At 36.2% G+C, this 22,500-nt stretch overlaps 3 protein-coding genes across 3 annotated transcripts in view; all 3 read right to left on the reverse strand.

Moving 5' to 3' along the window:
• hoxc8.S (homeobox C8 S homeolog) overlaps positions 1–657 on the reverse strand; it is a 4,349-nt gene extending 3,692 nt beyond the window's left edge. Inside the window, 1 exon segment of the mRNA NM_001127798.1 lies at positions 1–657. This exon segment is cut by the window's left edge and continues 242 nt beyond it. Coding sequence (NP_001121270.1) covers positions 1–194 — 194 coding nt within the window. The 5' untranslated portion in view covers positions 195–657.
• Positions 1–22,500, reverse strand: part of LOC108709892 (homeobox protein Hox-C4) — a 100,826-nt gene that overhangs the window by 77,027 nt on the left and 1,299 nt on the right. The window lies entirely within an intron of this gene.
• Positions 11,471–16,560, reverse strand: hoxc9.S (homeobox C9 L homeolog). Its single transcript, XM_018250139.2, has 2 exons — positions 14,880–16,560; positions 11,471–13,264 (listed from the first exon to the last, which is right to left on the reverse strand). The coding sequence occupies exons 1-2, from the start codon at positions 15,442–15,444 to the stop codon at positions 13,020–13,022; spliced, it is 810 nt and encodes a 269-aa protein (XP_018105628.1). The 5' UTR covers positions 15,445–16,560; the 3' UTR covers positions 11,471–13,019.

Raw genomic sequence — 22,500 nt, forward strand, 5'->3', positions numbered from 1 at the left:
GAGGTTCCATGATGGAAGAACTCCTGGACATGGTGAGAGGGGTGCTGGAAGCCTGGAGCCGTGGCACTCGGACCGTACACCAAAGCGTGGCTCCTGCTGACACTTTGAGGAAATCGGCAGTCGTAGTAAGTTGGTTCCAAGGACTCGCTGCCTTTGTACTTGGAGAAGAGAGGGTTTACAAAATAGGAGCTCATGGTTCTTGCATGTAAGGCAGAAAGCGACACCCCCTCCTTGCTAATGCGGAATAGATCAGAGCAGAAAGGCAAAACAACAGAAAAACGGGCAGATCAGGGAAATACAGTCCCCTGGGCTTGTGTTTGTTTGTGGGTTTTTTGGGGATCAGAGGGAGGGGGGTTATTTGGTGGCTCTCACAGACGTGTCATGGTGCCTGAGTGTGTGAGGCTGCTCAAGTCTCTGGGCTGCTTGGTTTCCCTCGGATCAGTCGGTAGGTAGAGCTCTATCGCAATTTCTCTCTCTCCTTTACTGCTCCTTCCCTTTACACCACAGGCAAATTCCTTAAAATCCCGCTGGTGAAGCTTTCACACGCGATTTGTATCCATCAATCCTCTCCTGCAGGACAGGCTAGAGAGAAATGACAAGGATTTGGGGGGGATCGGATGAGGGGGACGTGGAAAACCAGCCTTCAGAAAAAAAAAAAATATCAAATGAACGAGGGAGGGTTATGAAAGGTGCGCATTAATATCTTTAGGTGCTCCTTGTTTCCAAGCCAGCCTCTTCACTGATGTGGGGAAATACATGCGCCGTGGGGTCACCCTAGGTAACCTCAACAGGTGAAGTGTTTAGGGTGCTGCTGCCCAGGGTGGCCACTACCATGACCACATGAGGAGATGGGCTTTATGGCTTGATAAGAAAAGGAATATTTTGCGTTATTACGGGCGATGCAGACAACTAGCCCAGTGTTACGTCACTTGCCTCCAAGCTCCCCCTTGGAAATGTCTCTTACGCGTCCTATTGGAATTAAGACAACACTTTAATATCCTTAGAACCCACGTTTACATTAAAGCAAAAGACTACAAGGGAATAAGAAGCGCTATGTGGCGCCTAAAGTCAGCGCAATATAAGTCCCACATCCAAGCAGAACATTATTAGATTCTGTGCTTGGCAGAACAGAGCCATCTCGCAGCAATCAGCCAGGATCTCCTGAAGAATATCTGATAGACAAGCCAAATGCCTAATTCTCTCCTTGTGCTGCTTTTTTCTGGAGAACCTGAGATCATGACAAAGAGAATGTACAATTAAAGGGCTTTAAATGCAATCTCACTGCATCTGGTGGGTTGGGGGAAGCAGCTCAGATGCAATTAAAAGCAAAGTTATACCAGAAAGTCTTTTCCTCCCATCTGCTGGGGTAGTGCTTTTCTGCTAAACGCTCCATTTTAGGACAGGCTTTTATAGTTTAAGCGCTACACGTTCACAACCATAGAGAAATTGCTATAGAAAAGTCTGGTTTTATAGCAGCACTAAAACTACATTGAGAGATACAACAACAAAAGCCTGCGATTTACTACTTGCGCACATACACTCCCAAACTGGGATCTCTGCTCATTATACTAACACTGAGTATTGCTTAGTCTATCCTATATAGGTACATACAGCCTCATTCACAGACACTTCCATAGACACATCCACATAGATAGATAGATATAGATATATAGATAGATAGATAGATAGATAGATAGATAGATAGATAGATAGATAGATAATACACATATAGATAGATAGATAGATAGATAGATAGATAGATAGATAGATAGATAGATAGATAGATAGATAGATAGAAACGGACAGACAGACAGACAGACAGACAGACAGATAGATAGATAGATAGATAATAGACATATTGATAGATAGATAGATAGATAGATAGATAGATAGATAATACATATATAGATAGATAGATAGATAGATAGATAGATAGAAACAGACAGAAAGACGGACAGACAGACAGACAGACAGACAGACAGACAGACAGATAGATAGATAGATAGATAATAGACATATTGATAGATAGATAGATAGATAGATAGATAATACATATATAGATAGATAGATAGATAGATAGATAGATAGAAACAGACAGAAAGACGGACAGACAGACAGACACAGACAGACAGACAGACAGATAGATAGATAGATAGATAGATAGATAGATAGATAGATAGATAGATAGATAGAAACAGACAGACAGAAAGACGGACAGACAGACAGACAGACAGACAGACAGACAGATAGATAGATAGATAGATAGATAGATAGATAGATAATAGACATATTGATTGATAGATAGATAGATAGATAGATAGATAGATAGATAGATAGATAATACATAGATAGATAGATAGATAGATAGATAGATAGATAGATAGATAGATAGATAGATAGATAGAAACAGACAGAAAGACGGACAGACAGACAGACAGACAGACAGACAGATAGATAGATAGATAATAGACATATTGATAGATAGATAGATAGATAGATAGATAGATAGATAGATAGATAATAGACATATTGATAGATAGATAGATAGATAGATAGATAGATAGATTGATAGATAATAGATATATTGATAGATAGATAGATAGATAGATAGATAGATAGATAGATAGATAGACAGATAGATAGACAGATAGATAGAAGATGGATATATAGATAATAGATCCCATATATGTCTATGTGCCAAGATGTTGTGTACATATCTATCTATCTATATAATTTTTTTTTTCATTGTACAAATTAATATATTTACATATTATAAGGTTGCTCCACAAATAACTTGATCCCTGACAAATAATATAGATTTTCTGTCCAGTACTTGTATTTAGATCTGAAGTGGAAGCAAGAACTGTAATTTCTGTGGCACCATTACATACATGGAAAATGAATATAAATAAATATGTATGTATATATATAGCTATATAGATATAGAGATATATAGTATATAAATATGATATGATGACATTGCGTCATTCACGTGTTGTCAGTGTAAAGGTCATGGTGTAACTAAGCCCTTCCTTACTTCACTCCATTGTTGTATTGGGTCACCTCCACTTACAATGCGAATAGCTATCAATTACAAGTATAATAAACTAAATCTGATCATCAAAGTGGTCAGCAGCTATGAGCAGAGCTAATATACAGCGGTTAATAACTTTCTAATGAGTTGTGATTACAACGTAGTGGTTTCTATTTCGCAGTGCTTTGTATCAATGGCAGTTTTAACTTGGAATCCCAGTTATCATCACGGTGACCTGCTTGTCATTTTCTGAGCGATCCTATACACATTACATGCTAATTCACCATTCCTGGTTGAAGGATGTTGTGCATATTTGTTTTGATTTGTTTTCTAACAACCAAAGGTGTAATGGGATGCAATGCAACTTTAATTGGTAGAAAATCTCTAAACTTTGAGCAATGGTGCCACCATGTGTCGAATATTCGCAAAACACCCGAACACACCCTCGCCAAGTCCCAAATACTTGGAAGAACAACAATTGTAATATTATTGCCCTGGTCTATAATTTTATGCAACTCCCACTGCTGACTGAGAAAAAAATAATCCTCTAAGCCCCAAGTAAATAATTAAGGACAAAAAAACAACTATTTACCTTCACTTAAGATGTAGTTTTCCTGCCAGATGGGGTTATCTGTTTATATAAATGAAAATTATATAAAATGAATATATATATATGCATTAACTTTATATCTTTATCTATAATTCTGTGTGTGTGTGTGTGTGTGTGTGTGTTTTGATGTCACAGCACAGGTAATAAATTACTTTAAATATATTCATATTTAAAGATATCCATATTTAAATATATTCATATTACTTTAGACGACCAAGATGTGTCCATTGATGACCATGTTCATTGTTGGACTTTTTCCTTACAAAGTGGAATATTTACTACTGTTGTTCTCATCCTCTTATTAATAGTATTAATAATAATACTGCCAAACTGGGACCAAAACATAAAGCCTACATTATCTAGGACTGTCTTTAGTAGTAACTACCCTGGGAGGTATAAACTCTTTTTTTTTTTTTTTTGTGGGTTTTTTTTTTTGATTTATAGTTAAGGTTAGATCTTACTCCTTAGAGAAGTATATGGAAAACTATTTCCGAGGACTTCCGGTATGGCGCCTGAGTGAATTGCAGCACAGTGAGGCTGCTCCGCAGTGTGCCCTCCTTACAACTAAATTTTCAAGGGCTCGGTTAGAGTTTCAAACCCTATAAATGGCGGGAGACTCACCAAAGCCGAAGAAAAAGTTAAAACAAAGTGTTCCTGACGTGTCCAGCCCAGATAGTAAACGGAAAAAAGACGCTGGGGCCCCTCACAAGATGGCGACAGTGTGCTCTGCAAATAACACGCAAGTTTCAGTACAATCTCACACTGACATACCTAATGACTTATTCTTTAAACAAATGGCTACAGAAGTTGCCAATATGTTGCACCCTATCATTGAAGCCTCAATTGACAAAGCTGTACAAAAGATACAGTGTGACATTGGTAAACTATCTGCTCAGCTTACCTCACAGCATGACTGTATCACAGAAATGGAGGAAAGGATTTCTTCTCTAGAAGATAATGCTTCATCTTCTACTAATAAAATAATGATTCTGGAAAAAAAAGTAAAAGAGCTAGAAAGCAAAACAGAGGACCTGGAAAATAGGTCCAGAAGAAACAATTTACGTTTCATTGGTATCCCTGAGCATTACAAACAGGAGTCACTTAGTGCTCTTATCTCAAAATGGTTGCCTAAGGCTTTAGGCTTACAAAAGGAAATACCCTTTTTAAAAATAGAAAGAGCACACAGAGTGGGCACATTTTCTGAATGGAACAATCAAAAACCCAGAACGGTTTTAGTCAGATTTTTGGACTATGCAGACAAATTCAGCATATTGCAATCTTACAAAAGTCACAGAAATCTAAAGTTAGAAAGCTACAATATTCTAATCTTTCAAGATTTTTCACCAGCCTTATCGAAGAAAAGGCAAAGCTTTTCTAAAGTATGTCAATCTTTGTTTCAACTAAAAATAAAGTTTGCCATGATTTATCCTGCTATCCTGAAAGTATTCCTAACAACTGGAACCCATACCTTCCTGGATTATAAGGAAGCTGAACGATTTGTTGCCCATCTTGATGTACACTCTGGTCCAAAAAAACTACCTTTTGCAAACTTATCCACACGTCCCACAACTGCTTCTTCTTCCAGTCAAAATAAAGAAGTGAGGGCAAACTTAAACTACAACTCTCATCTCTCCAGAGAAGAGTCTACTTCAAAAGGGAAGGAGCTTGACCACAGATCCAGATCCAGATCCCCACTGGCTGAGAGGATTTCCCCATCACAACAAATAGAGATGGACACTTGAATTCCTATATATAAGGTCACTGTGTTTGATAGGTAGAATTATATACAATTGAGGTTATATTGTATAAAAGGTCTATATGGATATATACATGGGCCCTAATTTCCTTTTCTTTAGGAGGAGGCGGTTCTAGCCTTTACTGGTTAATCTCTATATTTGAGTTTATTAAGCTGTAAATTTCCACTCAAGGAAAAAAGTGAAGCTTTAAAGTTAAAAATTATTGTAAGTTTAACAATGTTATGTTATTACTTCATTATCTATACATGTTTTTTTGAGATTTTTTATCACCCAAAATGTTCTTACTGCTACTGTCTAATGGATATTAATGAAAACAAATGGTACAAGGCTAGTGTATTGGCGTTATGGCATACATTTTATTTAAAAATATATACTTATGGATAACATTACAATTATTTCATGGAACGTAAATGGTATCAATTCCCCAATCAAAAGAAAAAGAATTTTGCAAGAATTAAAAAATTACAAAGCGGATATTGCTCTCCTCCAGGAAACACACTTGAATGATGAGGAAAATCGGAAGCTGTGTTTTTCCTGGGTTGCCGATAACATATATTCCCCTGCAATAAATAAGAAAGGTGGTGTAGCAATTTTATTTAGCAAAAAGTTAAATTTCCATCTAGTAAAATCATCTAGAGATAATAGTGGTAGATTTTGTCATGCGGAAATCTTTCTTCAAAATCAGCTATGGAACATTTGCTCTATATATGCCCCTAATAATAATAAACCTGAATTTTACAAGGATATTATTCATAGAATAAATTCACTTAACTCATTTAATGTGATAGTAGGAGGAGACTTTAATGAATCACATATTTGGACTTTAGATAAATGTAATACTTCAAGCAAACCGTCACCAGGCAAGTCAAAAATTTTCACGGAATTTTTAGATCACACTAATCTTAAAGATGTTTGGAGAATTTTAAATCCTTCAAGTAAAGAATTCACTTTCTATTCACATTCACATGGATCTGGGACAAGAATAGACTATTTACTCACGTCCATTAACTTACTTAGTCATGTTTCTGATGCAAGGATAGGAGATTTTAATTTTTCGGATCATACCCCTATAAGCATTACGCTAATAACGAATTATATTTCGAAGTCATATATCCCTTGGAAATTTCCAATATTTTTGTCATCTAGACCTGACTTTCAACAAATGCTTAAAGACAAATGGAAAAGCTTCTTAGCTGACAACATACTTCACTCAAGCAATCCAATACTTCTCTGGGATACCTGGAAAGCATACATTAGGGGAGAAATAACTTCATTCAGATCTCAATTTACCAAGAAAATGAATTCAAAGATATTGGAACTAAGTGGGAAACAAAAGAATGCTTATATGACATTTAAAACAAATCCAACACAAATCTCTAAGGTGGAATTTGAAAACTCCATAAAAGAATTGAAGTCTTGGCTATCCATTAAGGATGATATTAATCAGAGTTACATGAAATCTAAATATTTCAACTTTGGTAATAAACCAAATAAAATGCTAGCCAACCTGACAAAAAATTGGTCTAAAAGCCATAAGATATCTGCTATCAAATCTGCTGACGACAAAATAACGCATAATCCAACAGAGATAGCAGAGATTTTCAAGTCATATTATGATAAACTCTATTCTTCCACTAATACAGATAGTAAGCAGAGACAAACACTCTTAGAGAATTTAAGCCTTCCAAAAATATCGCATGATGAATTAGAAAAATTAAATTCTCCAATTTCTGAGGAAGAAGTGAGATCTACAATTTCATCTTTGAAGAAATACAAAGCGGGTGGACCAGATGGACTAACAGGGCCTTTTTATAAATGTTTAATAGATGAATTCTCTCCTTACCTAACACATTTATTCAATTTTATGATTACCCACAAAAAGTTTCTCCCTTCCGGTTTCAACTCATATACTTCAGTACTGCTAAAACAAGGTAAAGATCCATCTCTTACATCATCATACAGACCTATTGCTCTAATTAATCAAGATGTGAAAATTCTTACAAAAATAATAGCCAACCGTCTTTCCAATATTCTACCAAATCTCATCTCTCCTGAACAAAGTGGATTCACCAAGGGAAGATCAGGTACTAAAAATATTAGAACCATAATAAAAGTAATCTACTCAGCAAAAACAAGTAATGTTCCAACCACACTAATAGGAATTGATGCGGAGAAAGCATTCGACAACATTTGCTGGCAACATCTAACAGACTCTCTTAAAGCATTTGGTTTTAAAGGCCTATTTACTGATCTAATTCAATTATTATACTCAACCCCGACTACTCAGATTTTGGCTGCAGGTGAACTTTCAAAAACAATACACCTAAAGAGAGGAACTAGACAAGGTTGTCCTCTCTCTCCTCTATTGTTCAATCTATCAATGGAACCATTAATTAGAACGTTAAAAAATGCTGATTGTTTACCTGGCCTATACATAAACAATTCAAAAGTTCAATTAACAGCTTTTGCAGATGATCTACTTCTATTTGTCAAAGATCCAAATAAAAACTTAACCAAGATATTCTCCATCATCCAAAGTTTTGAAGCTATCTCTGGATTTAAAATCAATTTAAATAAATCAGAACTCATGGATGTTTATGGAAAAACTTCCTTAAATATGTTACAGCAAATGAGACTAAACAAAAGTCTCCCACTTATTAAACACCTAGGTATTTATGTTCCGTCAGATCTTCATAGGCTTTACTCTCTAAATTATTCTCCTATGATAAAAAACATAATTTCCCTATGTAACAAATGGAAAAATATTCCTCTAAATTTAAAAGGCAAAATTGCATTCTACAAAATGATGATTTTTTCGAAAAGTATTTACAATATCATAAACCTACCTTTATTAATTAAACATAAGGACATTAACAAGTTAAGGTCAGCACTTATTCAATTCCTATGGAAAGGAAAACCTCCAAAAATAGCTCTGAATAAACTTATACACCCTAAACAATTTGGGGGGCTTGCTATTCCTGATTATAGATTTTTCAATCTGTCAGCTCTAACCCGATATTTAGTGGAATGGGTGGCAGAAATTGGTAAATTTACAAACCAGGCTTTGGAACTCATAACTAATTCTAATGAAAACATTCTGGAACTAATACATAAACCTCTTAAATATCAACCAACTGAAATAAAAGAGAATCCGCTTTACAGAGATACTTTTGCTGTTTGGAGACTTATGCACAAGAAATTTAAGTCAAATTATAATTTTACTCCATATTTACCTGTAATAAAGAATTCAACACTGCCTACTTCTTTCTTCTCCCCTTTCACTACCAGTTGGAAACAAAAAGGGGTTAATTATATAAAGGATATTGCATCTCCATCTACAGGAAAGATTTTGGACTGGCATGACTTCAGAGATAAATTTCAAATTCCGGATAAAGAAAAATTACATTATTTTCAATTGTCACATTGGTTTAAAAAAAAGAACCAAACTGATTCCATAGCTACTTATGATTCCCACCTTTTATCTGCTCTTAATAGTCTAAAGTCTTCTCATAATAACATCAGAAGGATACAGTCTTTAATATGGAATGATTCCAATGTTAAATCTCATCCGATGGTTCTAACAGCAAATAAATGGTCAACTTATCTACAAATGGAAATCTCCCCGGAAATGCTAATCAATTCTATAAAATATTTTGATAAATTTATCAACACAGAAATATGGAGAGATCAAAATTTTAGATTCATCCATTTAGCTTATAAAGGATTTAACTTCAGCTCAAAAAATACAATGTTACATGAAAAATGCCCTAAATGCAGCATTCTTTTACCCAATACATTCCATTTATTATGGGATTGTTCTTACATCAAAAACTTTTGGCAAGATGTTGAATGTCATCTGAATACTAATCTATGTTCTAAATATAAACTAACCCCAAAAAATGCCCTATTAAATCTTTCGGATGATTCAATCAAATCATCCCACCACATTCTTAAACCTAAATATGGGAATATATCATACTCGCTGCATTACACACATTTAATATTAATTGCAGCTAAGAGATGCATCCTCAAAAATTGGATTAAATCGAACCCTCCTGAGATAATGGATGTCATCACTGAGCTGAAAACTCTATGTACAAATGAAGCTATTGCTTTTAAATTTGATAGCGTGAGGAATCGTACAAATTTTTTGTCAAAATGGAAAATTTTCATGAATAACTTTTCTCCAACTGATAGATCCAAACTTGATTCAATTCTTTATTCACCATAGTTCCATGGCATTAAAATTATATGACACTAGCTAGTACTATTACGAAAATAATAAAATCTAGATTAGGACTATATTTTAGACAATAGTCCTATCATATCCATTTTCAATATAGTTTGTACTTGTTGTACTAGAAATTTGATTTATTTGTTTTTTTTTTTAAATTAATATATTAGAATGCTTGTATTAATTACCTTATTAATTATTGCATTTGTTTTGCATGCATTTCTGTTGTTATGGTACATTTATGTCATTGATGTAACTATCTATTTATAAAAGAATAAAAAAAAAATTTAAAAAAAAAAAAAAGAGAAGTATATGAAGATACAATGTATGTATTTGTTGGAAAACCACAATAAATACAGAGAAAAAATAATAATAATACTGCCAATGCTATTAACAATAATACAGCGTTATATGTACATTGTAACACGCTATGGAATACAAATATGAATTAATAATACTTATACATATATGCGTATGCATATTTATATTATGTGTATATATATTCATTTATGTAATGATGTAACCTCTTAAGTAGTACCCCTGTCAGAAGATTTGTAAGACATGGTGGATAATTTGGGACTTTTCGGTATGATTTACTGTACAAGTTATTTACATATAAATGTGGAGATAACCAATTGTAGGGAAATTGGAGAGATGTCTGTGCCTGTCCGTTTGTAAAAATGTCTGGGGGGAAAGAAACGCACAACTAAACTCTCACACAGACACACAGACACACACACACACACACACACACACACAGACACACACACAGACACACACACACACACACACACACACACAGACACACACACACACACACACATACACACACACACACACACACACACAGACATACACACACACATACACACCCCATACACTATTACACTACACTAACATGGGCCTGTTGTTTGTTGCTTGCAGGCCAAACATTCCAATAATTTCAAAGAGTAGAGTATGCACCTTATTTAAACCATAAAACAATTAAAGCCAGACGTCTAGCCAGTCCCATGGCCTTGTTTTGTTCACATCCATTGTAAGACACACACACATCAGTGAGACAAACTGGGCTGTAAAAGATGGCATTTCCCTGTATCTACAGGCAGCCCTAATGTGGCCACATCCCTCTCCCTTTTATCTGGGTTACACAGACGCTCAGATTTCAGTTTTGAGAAAATCGTTTGCATTAAATGACACCAACTGCAATTTTTTTTTTTTTTGCCAATAGGAGCAATGAAAAAACAGATCAACGTTAGATTAAACTGCATTTCTAGATGTACTTGATCTCCCTATGCCTTTGTGGTCGCTATCTCTTTCTCCCTGAGAGTCTTTCTCCTTTTGAAAGATAAACTTCCCCTCATGGGACATTAAACTGATTGATCAATTGTCCCAAACTCTGCCAAACTGACAATGACATCTCGAATACTCATCTTTCAACTAAGACTTGGCATGTGGAAAGTCTATTGCAGAATTTTTTTTGTGTGTGTGTGTCTTGGAATATGATGCATAAACTTGGCAGAATGCATGCAGGGGGGCATTTTATCTTCTTTAGCCAAAGTTGCCTTTTGATCGCTGCCTCATTTTTATATTCTGACTTTCTGAGAAAGGGGGAAAGCGTTGAATCCGTTAGGCTTAGGTTTCCCAAAATCATTAAATCTTTTCTTGACATCAAGTATATTTGAATGATAATAATAGTGTTTGGGGCCTTTCTGTGCTGCTCGGGGGAAGACAGCTCAAGCAGCAAAAACATTTAAAAATGGATAAAAACACTCAAACCTGAATCTCTTACTAGAGCATTTACGTTTTTATTAATATAATTATAAATGTAACAATTTAAAAAAAAAAAAAAAAGAAAAATCCCCTTTGGTTACAAAATAAATAATGGGAAAAAAGAATATTAATAATCATGCGTGCACTGTACTGCACTGCTGTGTAACGTTAAAGGGCAGGAAACAGAAGTCACAGTTTATTTAAGGTGACAAATTGCAAAGGTATAATTAAATCATAGAGCACGGTCGATTTCAAATTAATTCCCCGCTTGGAGTTGCAAATATACACGAGGTGAACCATGCAGTGACTGTTCCTATACTCTACCTGGTTATACAACATTAAACCCTTATTATTCTAATATCCCAAATTAAAGTGGGCAGCTGCAGAGATGCTTTGAATGCAGTTAAGGACAGGAGATATGTTACATTGTACTTCGCCCAGCATTGTTAGCTTTTACCTGCTGATGGTGTTTACTCTTCAAGCACCATATCTGGTAAAAAAAACAAATATACATCTTCCTGACTACAATCTACATATAAATGTTGTCGCACTCTCTTTGAATACTGGTATATTGGTATTAAAACAACTTGTTCAAAGTAAAATATCCCTACACGTTACTAAAATCTGCGTTCTTCAAGAGGCACTTGCAGAAAGCAACTTAAATTAGGAATGTTGCTCTCCCTTATTGTCCGAACCTGACACTTCTCTAGACTTTCTCTGGCCATAAATAACACAGCCATTTATTGTAACTTGGAAATCAGATGCAAATTACCCATAGACAGCCAGCTCTAAAATCATCTGCTCTGAACAGGATTGTCCTGAGAAGGTTTCACATACTGATACACAAATATATTGTATAACTAAATAACTGTGCTTTTGTGAGACACAAGAATCGACTGGGGATGTCATGTCAGTGGTGGATCTTGTTAATAGAGGATCTTGAAGCCTCCTTAAAAAAATCGTAAGTAGATAAAGTAATTATATATATATATATATATATATATATATATATATATATATATGTATATATATATATATATATATATATATATATATACCAATCCATGTTTATTAGTGAGGTATATGTTAAGTACTCCTTTGTTTCATGGGGGGGGGAGCAGCCACAACAAAGGCAAAGAAGAATTGTAGTGTTCTTTTCTATATTTACAGAGAGCTGTACTACAAGCATAACATAACAATACACAAAAGGATTTCCGTGACAAGAATAAAATACACAAATATGTACAATCCAACGGACTTTCGGAGACTATAACAAAAACATATTGGTATTCCGATTTTGTTTTATACAAAATATGCACTGACAAACTCTTGAAATTAAAAATTAACACTGGTTAAGTATAAGTTACAAAATAAAATTCTAAAAAAAATAATATATATATATTCAAGTACTCTCTTGGTTAAGGGGAAGGAAACATTTTAATGGCATTTTATAAAAGCCTGTGCTTCCAAAAAATGCGCCTGTGTTTATCTATTCTAAACACTGATCTCCACATTCATAGTCAGAAAAGTTTTTTTTTGCCAAAAAAAAAAAATAATGTTTTCTTCACATATTTGTCATGTTGAGGTTATACATATTAGTAATTGTGTGAGTCTCTAGGGCTGCTCCTTGTCGGGTTTCTCCTTGTTCATCTTCTTCATTTTCATCCTTCTGTTCTGAAACCAGATTTTAACTTGGCGCTCAGTGAGATTTAGCACCCGGGCTACTTCATAGCGCCGGTCCCTGGTTAGATACATATTAAATAAAAACTCCTTTTCGAGTTCCAAAGTCTGATACTTGGTATAAGGACAACGTTTCTTCCTTGTAGAGCGAGCATGGATCCAATTCGCTACAGGGTTGTCTAAGGCAGGAGATAAAAAAAAAAGAATACGATTGTGTAAATGACAAATTAATCGCGATGACCATGATATTTTGGCCTTATAGGTATTTAATAGGACAAGGAGAATCGTCGGGATTTTAGCAGCAAGAAAAGAAAAACAACAACAAAAAAAACAGCATTTTTAATAGTATCATTTATTGGGACGCTTAATGGTTATTACATGTATTTATTGCGTTTCACATCCTGTAGGATTTTATTGGCAACACGAGGAAGAGAATCCATTGTAAAGGAATCATAAACAACCCCCCCCCCCCACTCACACACACAAGGCCATAAAAGGTTGTTAAGGGCTAGAGTTTCCCGGGAACTACACAAGCCCATCCAATTTATTTATTTCCCTTAACGTATTTGATATATTTTTATCCGACTGCCAAGGGATAACTATGGCTCACTGCTTTAAAAAGGAGCCACGACAAAGATTTGCTATTAGTGAATGGAATCACTGCAGTTGGGAGCACAGGGGGAATGTGGTGCTTGGTTACAATCAACAATTCCATTGGAGAATCGCACTAAAAATATCTAGATCATTGCCTGAAATCTGAAAAAAATATCTAGATAATTTCCTAAAATCTGAAAAAAAATATCTAGATCATTCCCTAAACTATCGCACTGGTATTTAGAAACATCGCCTCCAATTTAAATGCAGCCACTGAGCAACTGTACATAATATCAGATGTATTGTTTATATTAGCACTAATCACATGCCAGGCTGCCAGGTGCCTCTCATGATGTGTCATTGGTACAGGTGACTATAAAAGATCCTGCAAAAGGAATATGGAGGCTGCTTCAGTTTTAAGATTATCCAATGAAGGCGACCCTCCTCCAGGACTGCCTGTGTAATCTCTTAAATACTGTTCTCATAATCATAGAACCAAATTAAAGTCCAACTAGTTCCAATTTTCATGCTGCAACGAGAATTCTACAGTCTCATGTACATATATATATATATATATATATATATATATGTGTGTGTGTGTGTGTGTGTGTGTGTGTGTGTGTGTGTGTTCGTGTGTATCTTGTGCCCCAATGGATATCCTGTTTAGTGGAAATTAATGTCCAACTAGTTTCCATTTTCATGCTGCAAGGAGCATTCTGCAGTCTCATGTACATATATATATATATATGTGTGTGTACTGCCCCAATGGATATCCTGATTAGTGGAAATGGAAGGACAGGGCTACACCAGGCAGGTTCAGGTTGAATGTATGAATATATTGCCTTCTTTCTGCTACATGCAGGTTCTGATTCTGCAGCATTGCCTCCCATTGCTTCTTTCCTTTGCACGAATTTAGCTATGTGGCTGCAATGCTGATTCAATGAAGTGGAGGAATGGTGCAGAGCAAATAGTGAGGGTTATTATGCACAAGGTAGACACAAGTTTCAATGCATCCCCTGCAGCCATTAAAACATCTTTTTTTTTCCCCAGGTTGTTTCTTTCTGCCTAGCCTTCCTACAGAGCCTGTGCTTTAGGGCTGGGCCCTAGTAAGGAGGTCATTTAATTTTATGGAGGATTCACACACTGACTATAATTCCTCCTCCCCCTCTCCGCTTGTAAACAGGAATGAGTGCAACTTACTCGGGTCCAATTCCGACTTGTCCTCTTTGTGTTTGCTGGAAAGGGTGGCCTCAGACTCCGGGGAGGGAATGGAGTGTAGAAGTGGCCTGTCTCTGAGGTCTCCGGGGGATCCGTAGATATAATCCGGGTAGCTGCGCCCATCACTGGGGCCACACTCTCTCCTGGTGGAAAATGCGTCAGGCTTGAGTCCGTAGTGCCTGCTGCTGGCTGCAAAACCTGGGAAAGAGACGGTCCCTGAGATGGGCTCCAGCCAAGTGCGCATATATCTTGCGTCTGTTCCCAAGTGCGCCTGGTGGTGGCTGTATGGGTGGTAGACCACTGAAGACTGGGAGTGCACAGGACCCCAGGAGGTGGTAAAAACTGCAGGTTTCGGGGCAAAACTGCAGGAAGGAAAATCTCCACAGTCCGGGACTAATCCTGAAGGTCTGGCAGTAGCTGGGTGAGCTCCAGTGCTGGGGAACCTGGAAGCCAAGAGGTCTTCACTCTCATGGCTGATCAGAGAGTCCACATAATAGTTGCTGATGGGACCAGACGCAGACATTGTTCCCCCTTCTTTTACATTCATAAGATTATTGTATGAACTGTATGTGTACTTTTTATCTGCTCATAGAACAATCAGGGCAGGTAATTATTTTTTCAGCCTTTCACGCTTGTCATTGGCTCTCGCGCCCCCACGTGATTGTATTTACCCAAAAAAAAAAAAAATACAGTGCAGATCAATGCGCAGGTCCTTTCCCCTTTCTCCTTAAGGAAAGCTGAACGGTCTGGTTTTAATAAAACCGATTAAATGAGGCGCACACCAAAGCAGGGTCCATCTAGGGTCTGACTGTGCACCCATGACTTTCTTACTTTTAAGGAGGTGGAAATGAGAATGAAAGGGAAGTAAGAATGTGAGAAGGGGACTATTTCTTGACGCAATCCATCTCTGTCTCTTCTTCTGTTGCTGCCAGTTTCCAAGCATGGATATATAGTGCAGAGGGAGACATAGCTTTTCATTACAAATATATTATGATTCCTAGATTTCGTTTATAATCACTAAGACAGAAGCAGCACATTGCTATTTATGCCACTCACAGTTCCTTAAAATTATAAGAAAAAATAAATGTTTTTTCCCCCAGGCTCCCCTGCACTGCAAGCCTTTGCCTTAGCCTTTTCTGTTCTGTAGCTAGCCAGCAGTTAGTGAGAAGCAAGCCACTAAAGTTTGAGAGGGGGCAATAGAAAACAAGGAGAGACATTTACACAAAATAAAAGTGTTTAAGCTACTCCCATCTTTCAATGAATGTCTGTATTCGTCTGCTGAGGGCTGGATGTTTTTATGTCCTTCAATAAAAAATTTACGAGGATCATTCGATTCTTCATAAACGTGTCGTTCATTAAAACAAAACTGCAGAGTTAGATTTCAACTGTAAAAAAAAAAAAAGAAAAGCTGCGGCTCCCCATTTTCTGGGTGGAAGGAGAGCTGGCCAAGGTTTCCATGAGAATTCTGCACTAAAACAACTTGTAATGTCCCCACTGTCTGCATTTGCTCTTGTCAATAAATTCCTGCTAACTGTGGTGGAGGCAAATACCCTTACATTAGGGCCAGCTGTTATTAAACAATATATGATTTCGCTGTAAACGTGGCTGGTGACAGATGCAATATAGAAATGACACATTATCCTCATTGTCTCTGTTACATGTAAAATATATATATATATACCCAAATAAATATATATATAAATATATATATAAATATAAAAAAAAAAAATATATATATATATATATATATATATATATATATATATATATATTATATATATATATATATATATATATATATATATATATATATATATATATATATATATATATATAGTTGTATGTGCCAAAACACTGGCACCCTATGCTGCTTGCAATAAATATATATATATGTTGTGAAATAATAAGTTACAGTATGAAAAGCACTGCTGTTGGTAGATATTTCCAGTCTATTTAAGGCAGTGGGAATCAGCAGTTCCTCTCTTTACACTCCTTGTGCACCAAGTGTGAAGAGATCAATGGGCACCCAGTTTATTTCATTGGTGACATTTCATATAAAACACAAGCGATACAATAACGAAACACACATTTCTGGAGGGGGAACAAAATCCCAATTACATGAATATTAAATCAGTGTCTGGATTTTTTTTTTGTGTTCTATAACTACCGTTCACATTACACTTGCCCACAAACTGTGATCTGTGCAACCAATGCTTCTCACTCTTATTATACTTGCCTGACATTGTGCTTCGAAATAATCACAAGCTGAAATCTCTGCGTTTATTATTTTGGGTTAGTTAACTGGTACATGGCCAGATATTATCTGCTAGCAATGCTTGCTACCATATCTCCTTTGCTCCAGGGACTGTAATATTCTCCCCATGACATTTTCCAACCAATAAAAGGTATTTTTGTCTGCCAACAACATTGTCTTTATACAGCAGCTGATCCATGCTTATCCCCCCTGCATTGTAGTTATATAGCAGGGTTATACACAGTGAAGGGCTTTGGAGCTACATCACCATTGTAGGCATGCACCCTATTTATCTGTACATAACTGAAATCCTGCCTGACAGACTTAACATTCCCATTGTATAGATGCTGCATGCACAAATCTGTTCACACCACAACAGCACAAGATGCACTGAGCATTTCAGAAACAACGTTAGCCAGAATATTTCAAAACGTTTTTGTATTTGACTCCAAAAATCCCAAGCAGCTATCAAACAACGGCAATGGACTTGGTTATATATCCTCCAAATTCCAGTCCTATGCAAAGCAACTCAAGCACCAATTAGTAATGGGATGCATCACATAATAACAGCATTATTAGAATTCTGAATAATATGCGCAGGCAAAGCTCAGCGCCACGGTGATCTCTCTCTCTCCCCTAATGCATTTCTATTTTCACTGCATAGAAAAAAAAAAACAAGCAAATATCTTCACTTTACCTTGTATTCTGCTTCCAGCTGCTCTGGGAAGGTGCTGTAGTTGAGGGAAAAATCGCCACGAATCTCCTCTGATTGTCACATAAGCATATCCAAAATAGTGTTGTCTTGCAGGCCTCTAATGATCTCCAAGATGCCCAGTAATTGTCTCCTACCTGCACAAGGTCTACTTCATCCTTCTACACAACCCAGGTCTCCTGCACAGCAGCAAACATTTGCTTTGAAACTATGAAGACTCCCTCTCCATCTGGGCTCCCCTGTGCATTTTATTGCAACTTGCCTTGCTTGGATTATTCATGTACATGATGAGGTGTAAAATGCTACTTGTCATGTTGCAAGGAATGCTTACTCATTCTCTTCACTTCCATCCTCTATAAATAACACAGGCAGGTTTTTATTTCCTTTGCAAAATAATAAAATAAAAAAAAAAAGGAGCTGCAATCAGGCCAGGCGAGTTTAAAAAGAAACACAGAGGAGAGAGGTGGGAGGACACTATCATCTTGGGCAGTTAAAAAAAAAAATCCAAGACGGTCTTGAAGTCCCAGGCCTGGAGGAATAAAAGGAAAGCCATTCAAGTGAAGAGCTTTTTTTTTTTTTTCTTCCCACTTTTATGAGTTTACACTGGGACGCTCTAAAAATTTCGGACGGGGTGGGGAGAGAGAAGAGTCACCTCAGTATAATATCCTGTTAATGGGAGCTCCAACACCCTTTGTCCCTGGATTTCCAAAGGACTGGAAGTGGTCTGCTTTATCCATCATGAGCTGGGAGACTGAAGGAAGCAGACGCATTGACAGACAGACAAATGCCGTCTCCATCCATCCATTTTGTGGCTTGACTGTGCTCATGGTTTGGTTCAATAAACACCGTCAAGTTCGGTTTAAAAGGAGAAATAAAGCCCTAATGTTCTGTATTTTTAACATTAGGGCATTTGGGGGGGGGTAGTATCATATATGCATAACATTCCCCAATCCTATTTACATGTTTCTGGACTTTAATTTTCGCTGAGCCCTGCAAGGTAAATAAACAACTTTTCTTTTGTAAAATGTGTTGTGGTCGAGCGATGTAGCCTTGCAGTGTTGTGTTTGGTCAGTTTGCTCTGTCTCATAGTCCCACAGGGTTTCCTGTGTGCTTATTTAATAGCCTTGTTTGGAGCTGCAAATAGCTGGGGTTTTGTTACACACAAGCTGAATTGCTTCTCCCTGCACTGTAATTGTGTCTGACCTCTGAGCTTGGCAACATTTTAGTGTAGTCATACTCTATGGATTTTACTATAGTGTGTGTGTTTGGATACAAGCAGCAACAATCAGCCTGAATATGTTCCTATATAAATAATACATAGCCGATATACATTACCCAACATCATGAAGAGAAATGCAACTGTCTGGCTGATTAGAAGCACTCAGGAGTAGCTTTGTCTGGGCTACTATGGCTAGTTGACACCCATCTCAAACTAATACTGGCAAAGGATCGACACCTAACTACCTTGACAATGTAATGCCTACAATTTTAATGACACAATGACTGTTAATTATAATAATATACAATAGGCTGGCACAGATATTTGTTTTCACCCGTACACAACCAAACCAAGACTGCTCGCCCTGTGGCAGCCAAGAGATGTTCTTCTTGCAGCAAATATGCTCTGCCCAAGACTCCAACTATCAAAGAAAGTGACCAAAGAAGCCAATTAGGTAATTGTCCTGCCATAAACTGGCCAGGTCTCCTAAGGGCTCTCTACCTGCCCCAGCAACTGGCTGAGGTTTAAGGGAATTTCCATCTGAAATGACTTTAGTTTCCAAATCAATTGTAGTGTTGTTAAAGAAGTGTACTAAAAATTCCAAAGTGCAATTACTGCCTGAAGCCCCTTTTGGCAGTCGCTCGCTAAGATGCCATTCTTGTAGCCCATGGACAAACTTCTATCGCCTCTTATTCCGGTTGTAGACATCGCACAGATACACAGACATGGCCCACATTCCTTATTTATAGGAATCCTCTTGTATTATACCTTCTTTTTGTTTTTTAATGGCCCAGTTTCAAGCACTGGACTTTTCATAAATTAATTGCTGAGTGGATTACTAATTTATTTCTTCATTTAGTTATCAGTTTTTCAGATTTGTTTGTCAGATGAAATAATCAACACAAACGACATTACAACACAACACAAACAAATGTCTGTCTCCCTGCCTTAAAGAGGTAATCTGAGGGTTAAATATGGTAGCTAGTTTTGTGTCTTTAGATAATAATTAATAGTATAATAATTTAGTATTTTAGATAAATTAATAATCTCCTCCATCAACTTCTGTCTCGATTTATAAATATTCTTGTATGTGTGTAAGTGTTACTACAGTTATTGAAAGATGTATACATTAATAGTCCCCAATAAAATACAGGGCTGCATTTAGCTATTTGCATGAAATAAATAATCGAGTCTGTGTTATGTATTTGTAATTCTATTTATTTTGGAAAAGCAAAAATAATTTTAAAGAGGAGCAAAATACAAATGTAACTAAGTTCATTAAAAAAAAAAAGAAAGAAAGTAATGAGCATGCAATGTTTTGAACCATTATATACCATATAATGATTGTATTGTTGAAAACTAATAAAAATTGTCAGGATAAAAAAAAAGAAAGAAAGAAAAATCGTCTTGAATATTTAAGATCAACGTGAAAGTATAAAAAGTTTCGCAGACCGAGCGGTACATACACATTGATGGACAGACAGACAGATGGATGGATGGATAGACAGAAGGGCAGATTATTGACAGACAGGCAGCCATGAGAGAGAGCAATGGCTAGCTAGATAAATAGATAGACAGACAGACACAAAGATCGACAGGCAGACAGATTGATCTCTGTCACGGACATCATATCCCAAATTATTTATTGTTTGTCATTTCATTTTTTCTAGATGCAGAAAACAATCTGTGCATTCTATTAGTGTCAGTTATTGAGCCATAAAAGAACAAAGAAAGCAGTAGTGGGCCTTTTTAACTTGAATGCAATTCTTTTTCTCCCTGTTTGTAAAAATATTTAATGAATTTCCCAAGTCACACAAAGCAGTACACAACATGTCTAGGGAGGTAGGTTTGCAAACTGTTAAGAATGCTAATAGCCCATCCTGTAGGCAACAGGCCCCAAGACCTTTCACACATTTTTGCTTGTATGATGACGAATAGGCGACTCTAGCAAAAAAAAATATCAGAAATATGGAAGAAATGCAACCAATTTCATGCCATGAAAACACACAGTCTGCATATGATCTCCATGCATTCAAAAAGAAGAAGGAAGTTGTTTATATGAATCAGGACAAATAAGTGTGTATTTTGCACAATGGACAGAACCAGCATGCTTTGGATGCTATTTTGATATATTCCTTAAAGGGGGAAATCTTTTAAGCATAATAAAAAAAATTAAAAAAAAAAAATCAAAATACAGTTATATAATTGAATCTGTGTATTCAGTATATAAAATATATCAAATACATATATTTGGAATATAAAGAACACCCAGACTTCGGGGTTGAGACCCTAAATATTGAAATAAATTGGTTGTTAAATCTCATTTGTTATTGGGATATAATTAGATATAATCAGAGTCTGTGTAATGAGGCATGTGTGGGAAAAGATGTTGAGGCTGGTCTGCATTCTTTCTTAGTTAAATGAATGGCGAGTATTAGTTTGTTGCCAGTGCACTGTTGCATGGTTGTGTATAAGGATCAAATCTGTGAAATAAATTGAAAACAAGACCGAAGAATAAGACCTTTCACATATAAACAATAATTTGCCAATATGACGAGAATATGTGGACCCTTTAGGATTCGTTGCCATGTTTATTTGTTGACTTGCAATTTTAGCATAGTTGGCGCAAATGGCCTATTTTCTATTTTTTTTTTCAAATTATCCAATAAGGACAGCGTTGTCGCCATGATTTTCTTTCTGGATGGACAAAATATATAACTATACATATTTACATTAAGTATATGCATTTTTATATCTCCTAGAAAGGAAGTTAGACAATAAAAATAAAAAGTGTAGGATTACAAAGGAACGAAATAACATATTTAGGAAATAAAAAGCCCCTAATAAAACCATTACAGTCAGGCACCCCAGACTGCTCAGGCTACACAGTTAAAAGTGCCATAAAATCACTTTCAAGTTGTGCGTTATACTGCATTGTCTAAACCTAAGCCATGTTCACAAATGGGGGGTGTAGATGCATTTGTACGTTGCAACCAATAACAACAGTCTACCCCATTTATTTCCATATAAAATGCCATACAGTTTTGGAAAGACAATAACGACACATTTGTGATGTAAGTATCTAATTACCACACTCTGTCACAATCTGCTATAAACATTTTGGGGAAAATACATGTTTTCTACATGCATGTCCATAAAAGAGGGACACAAAGTTGCAAAATTCTCTTAACTAAAGGTAAGTGATACTTCAGCTTCCAGGCTCCTAAAATAAATATTCTCCATATCGACTAAGGTGCACTGAAAACATAATGGCACATAGTAAAAAGCTTGCCTGGTGCGAAAACTAATATTTATCTATAGTGCTCATTTCCTGAGACATTCAGGCAAGCAAAGAAAAGGAGCCATTTAAAAGCTATTGCTAAATAAGTGCCTGTGATCTCTGTGCCAGTAAAAAAAA

This window comes from Xenopus laevis, chromosome 2S, assembly GCF_017654675.1.
Source record: "Xenopus laevis strain J_2021 chromosome 2S, Xenopus_laevis_v10.1, whole genome shotgun sequence".
In the NCBI taxonomy this organism is placed as follows: domain Eukaryota; kingdom Metazoa; phylum Chordata; class Amphibia; order Anura; family Pipidae; genus Xenopus; species Xenopus laevis.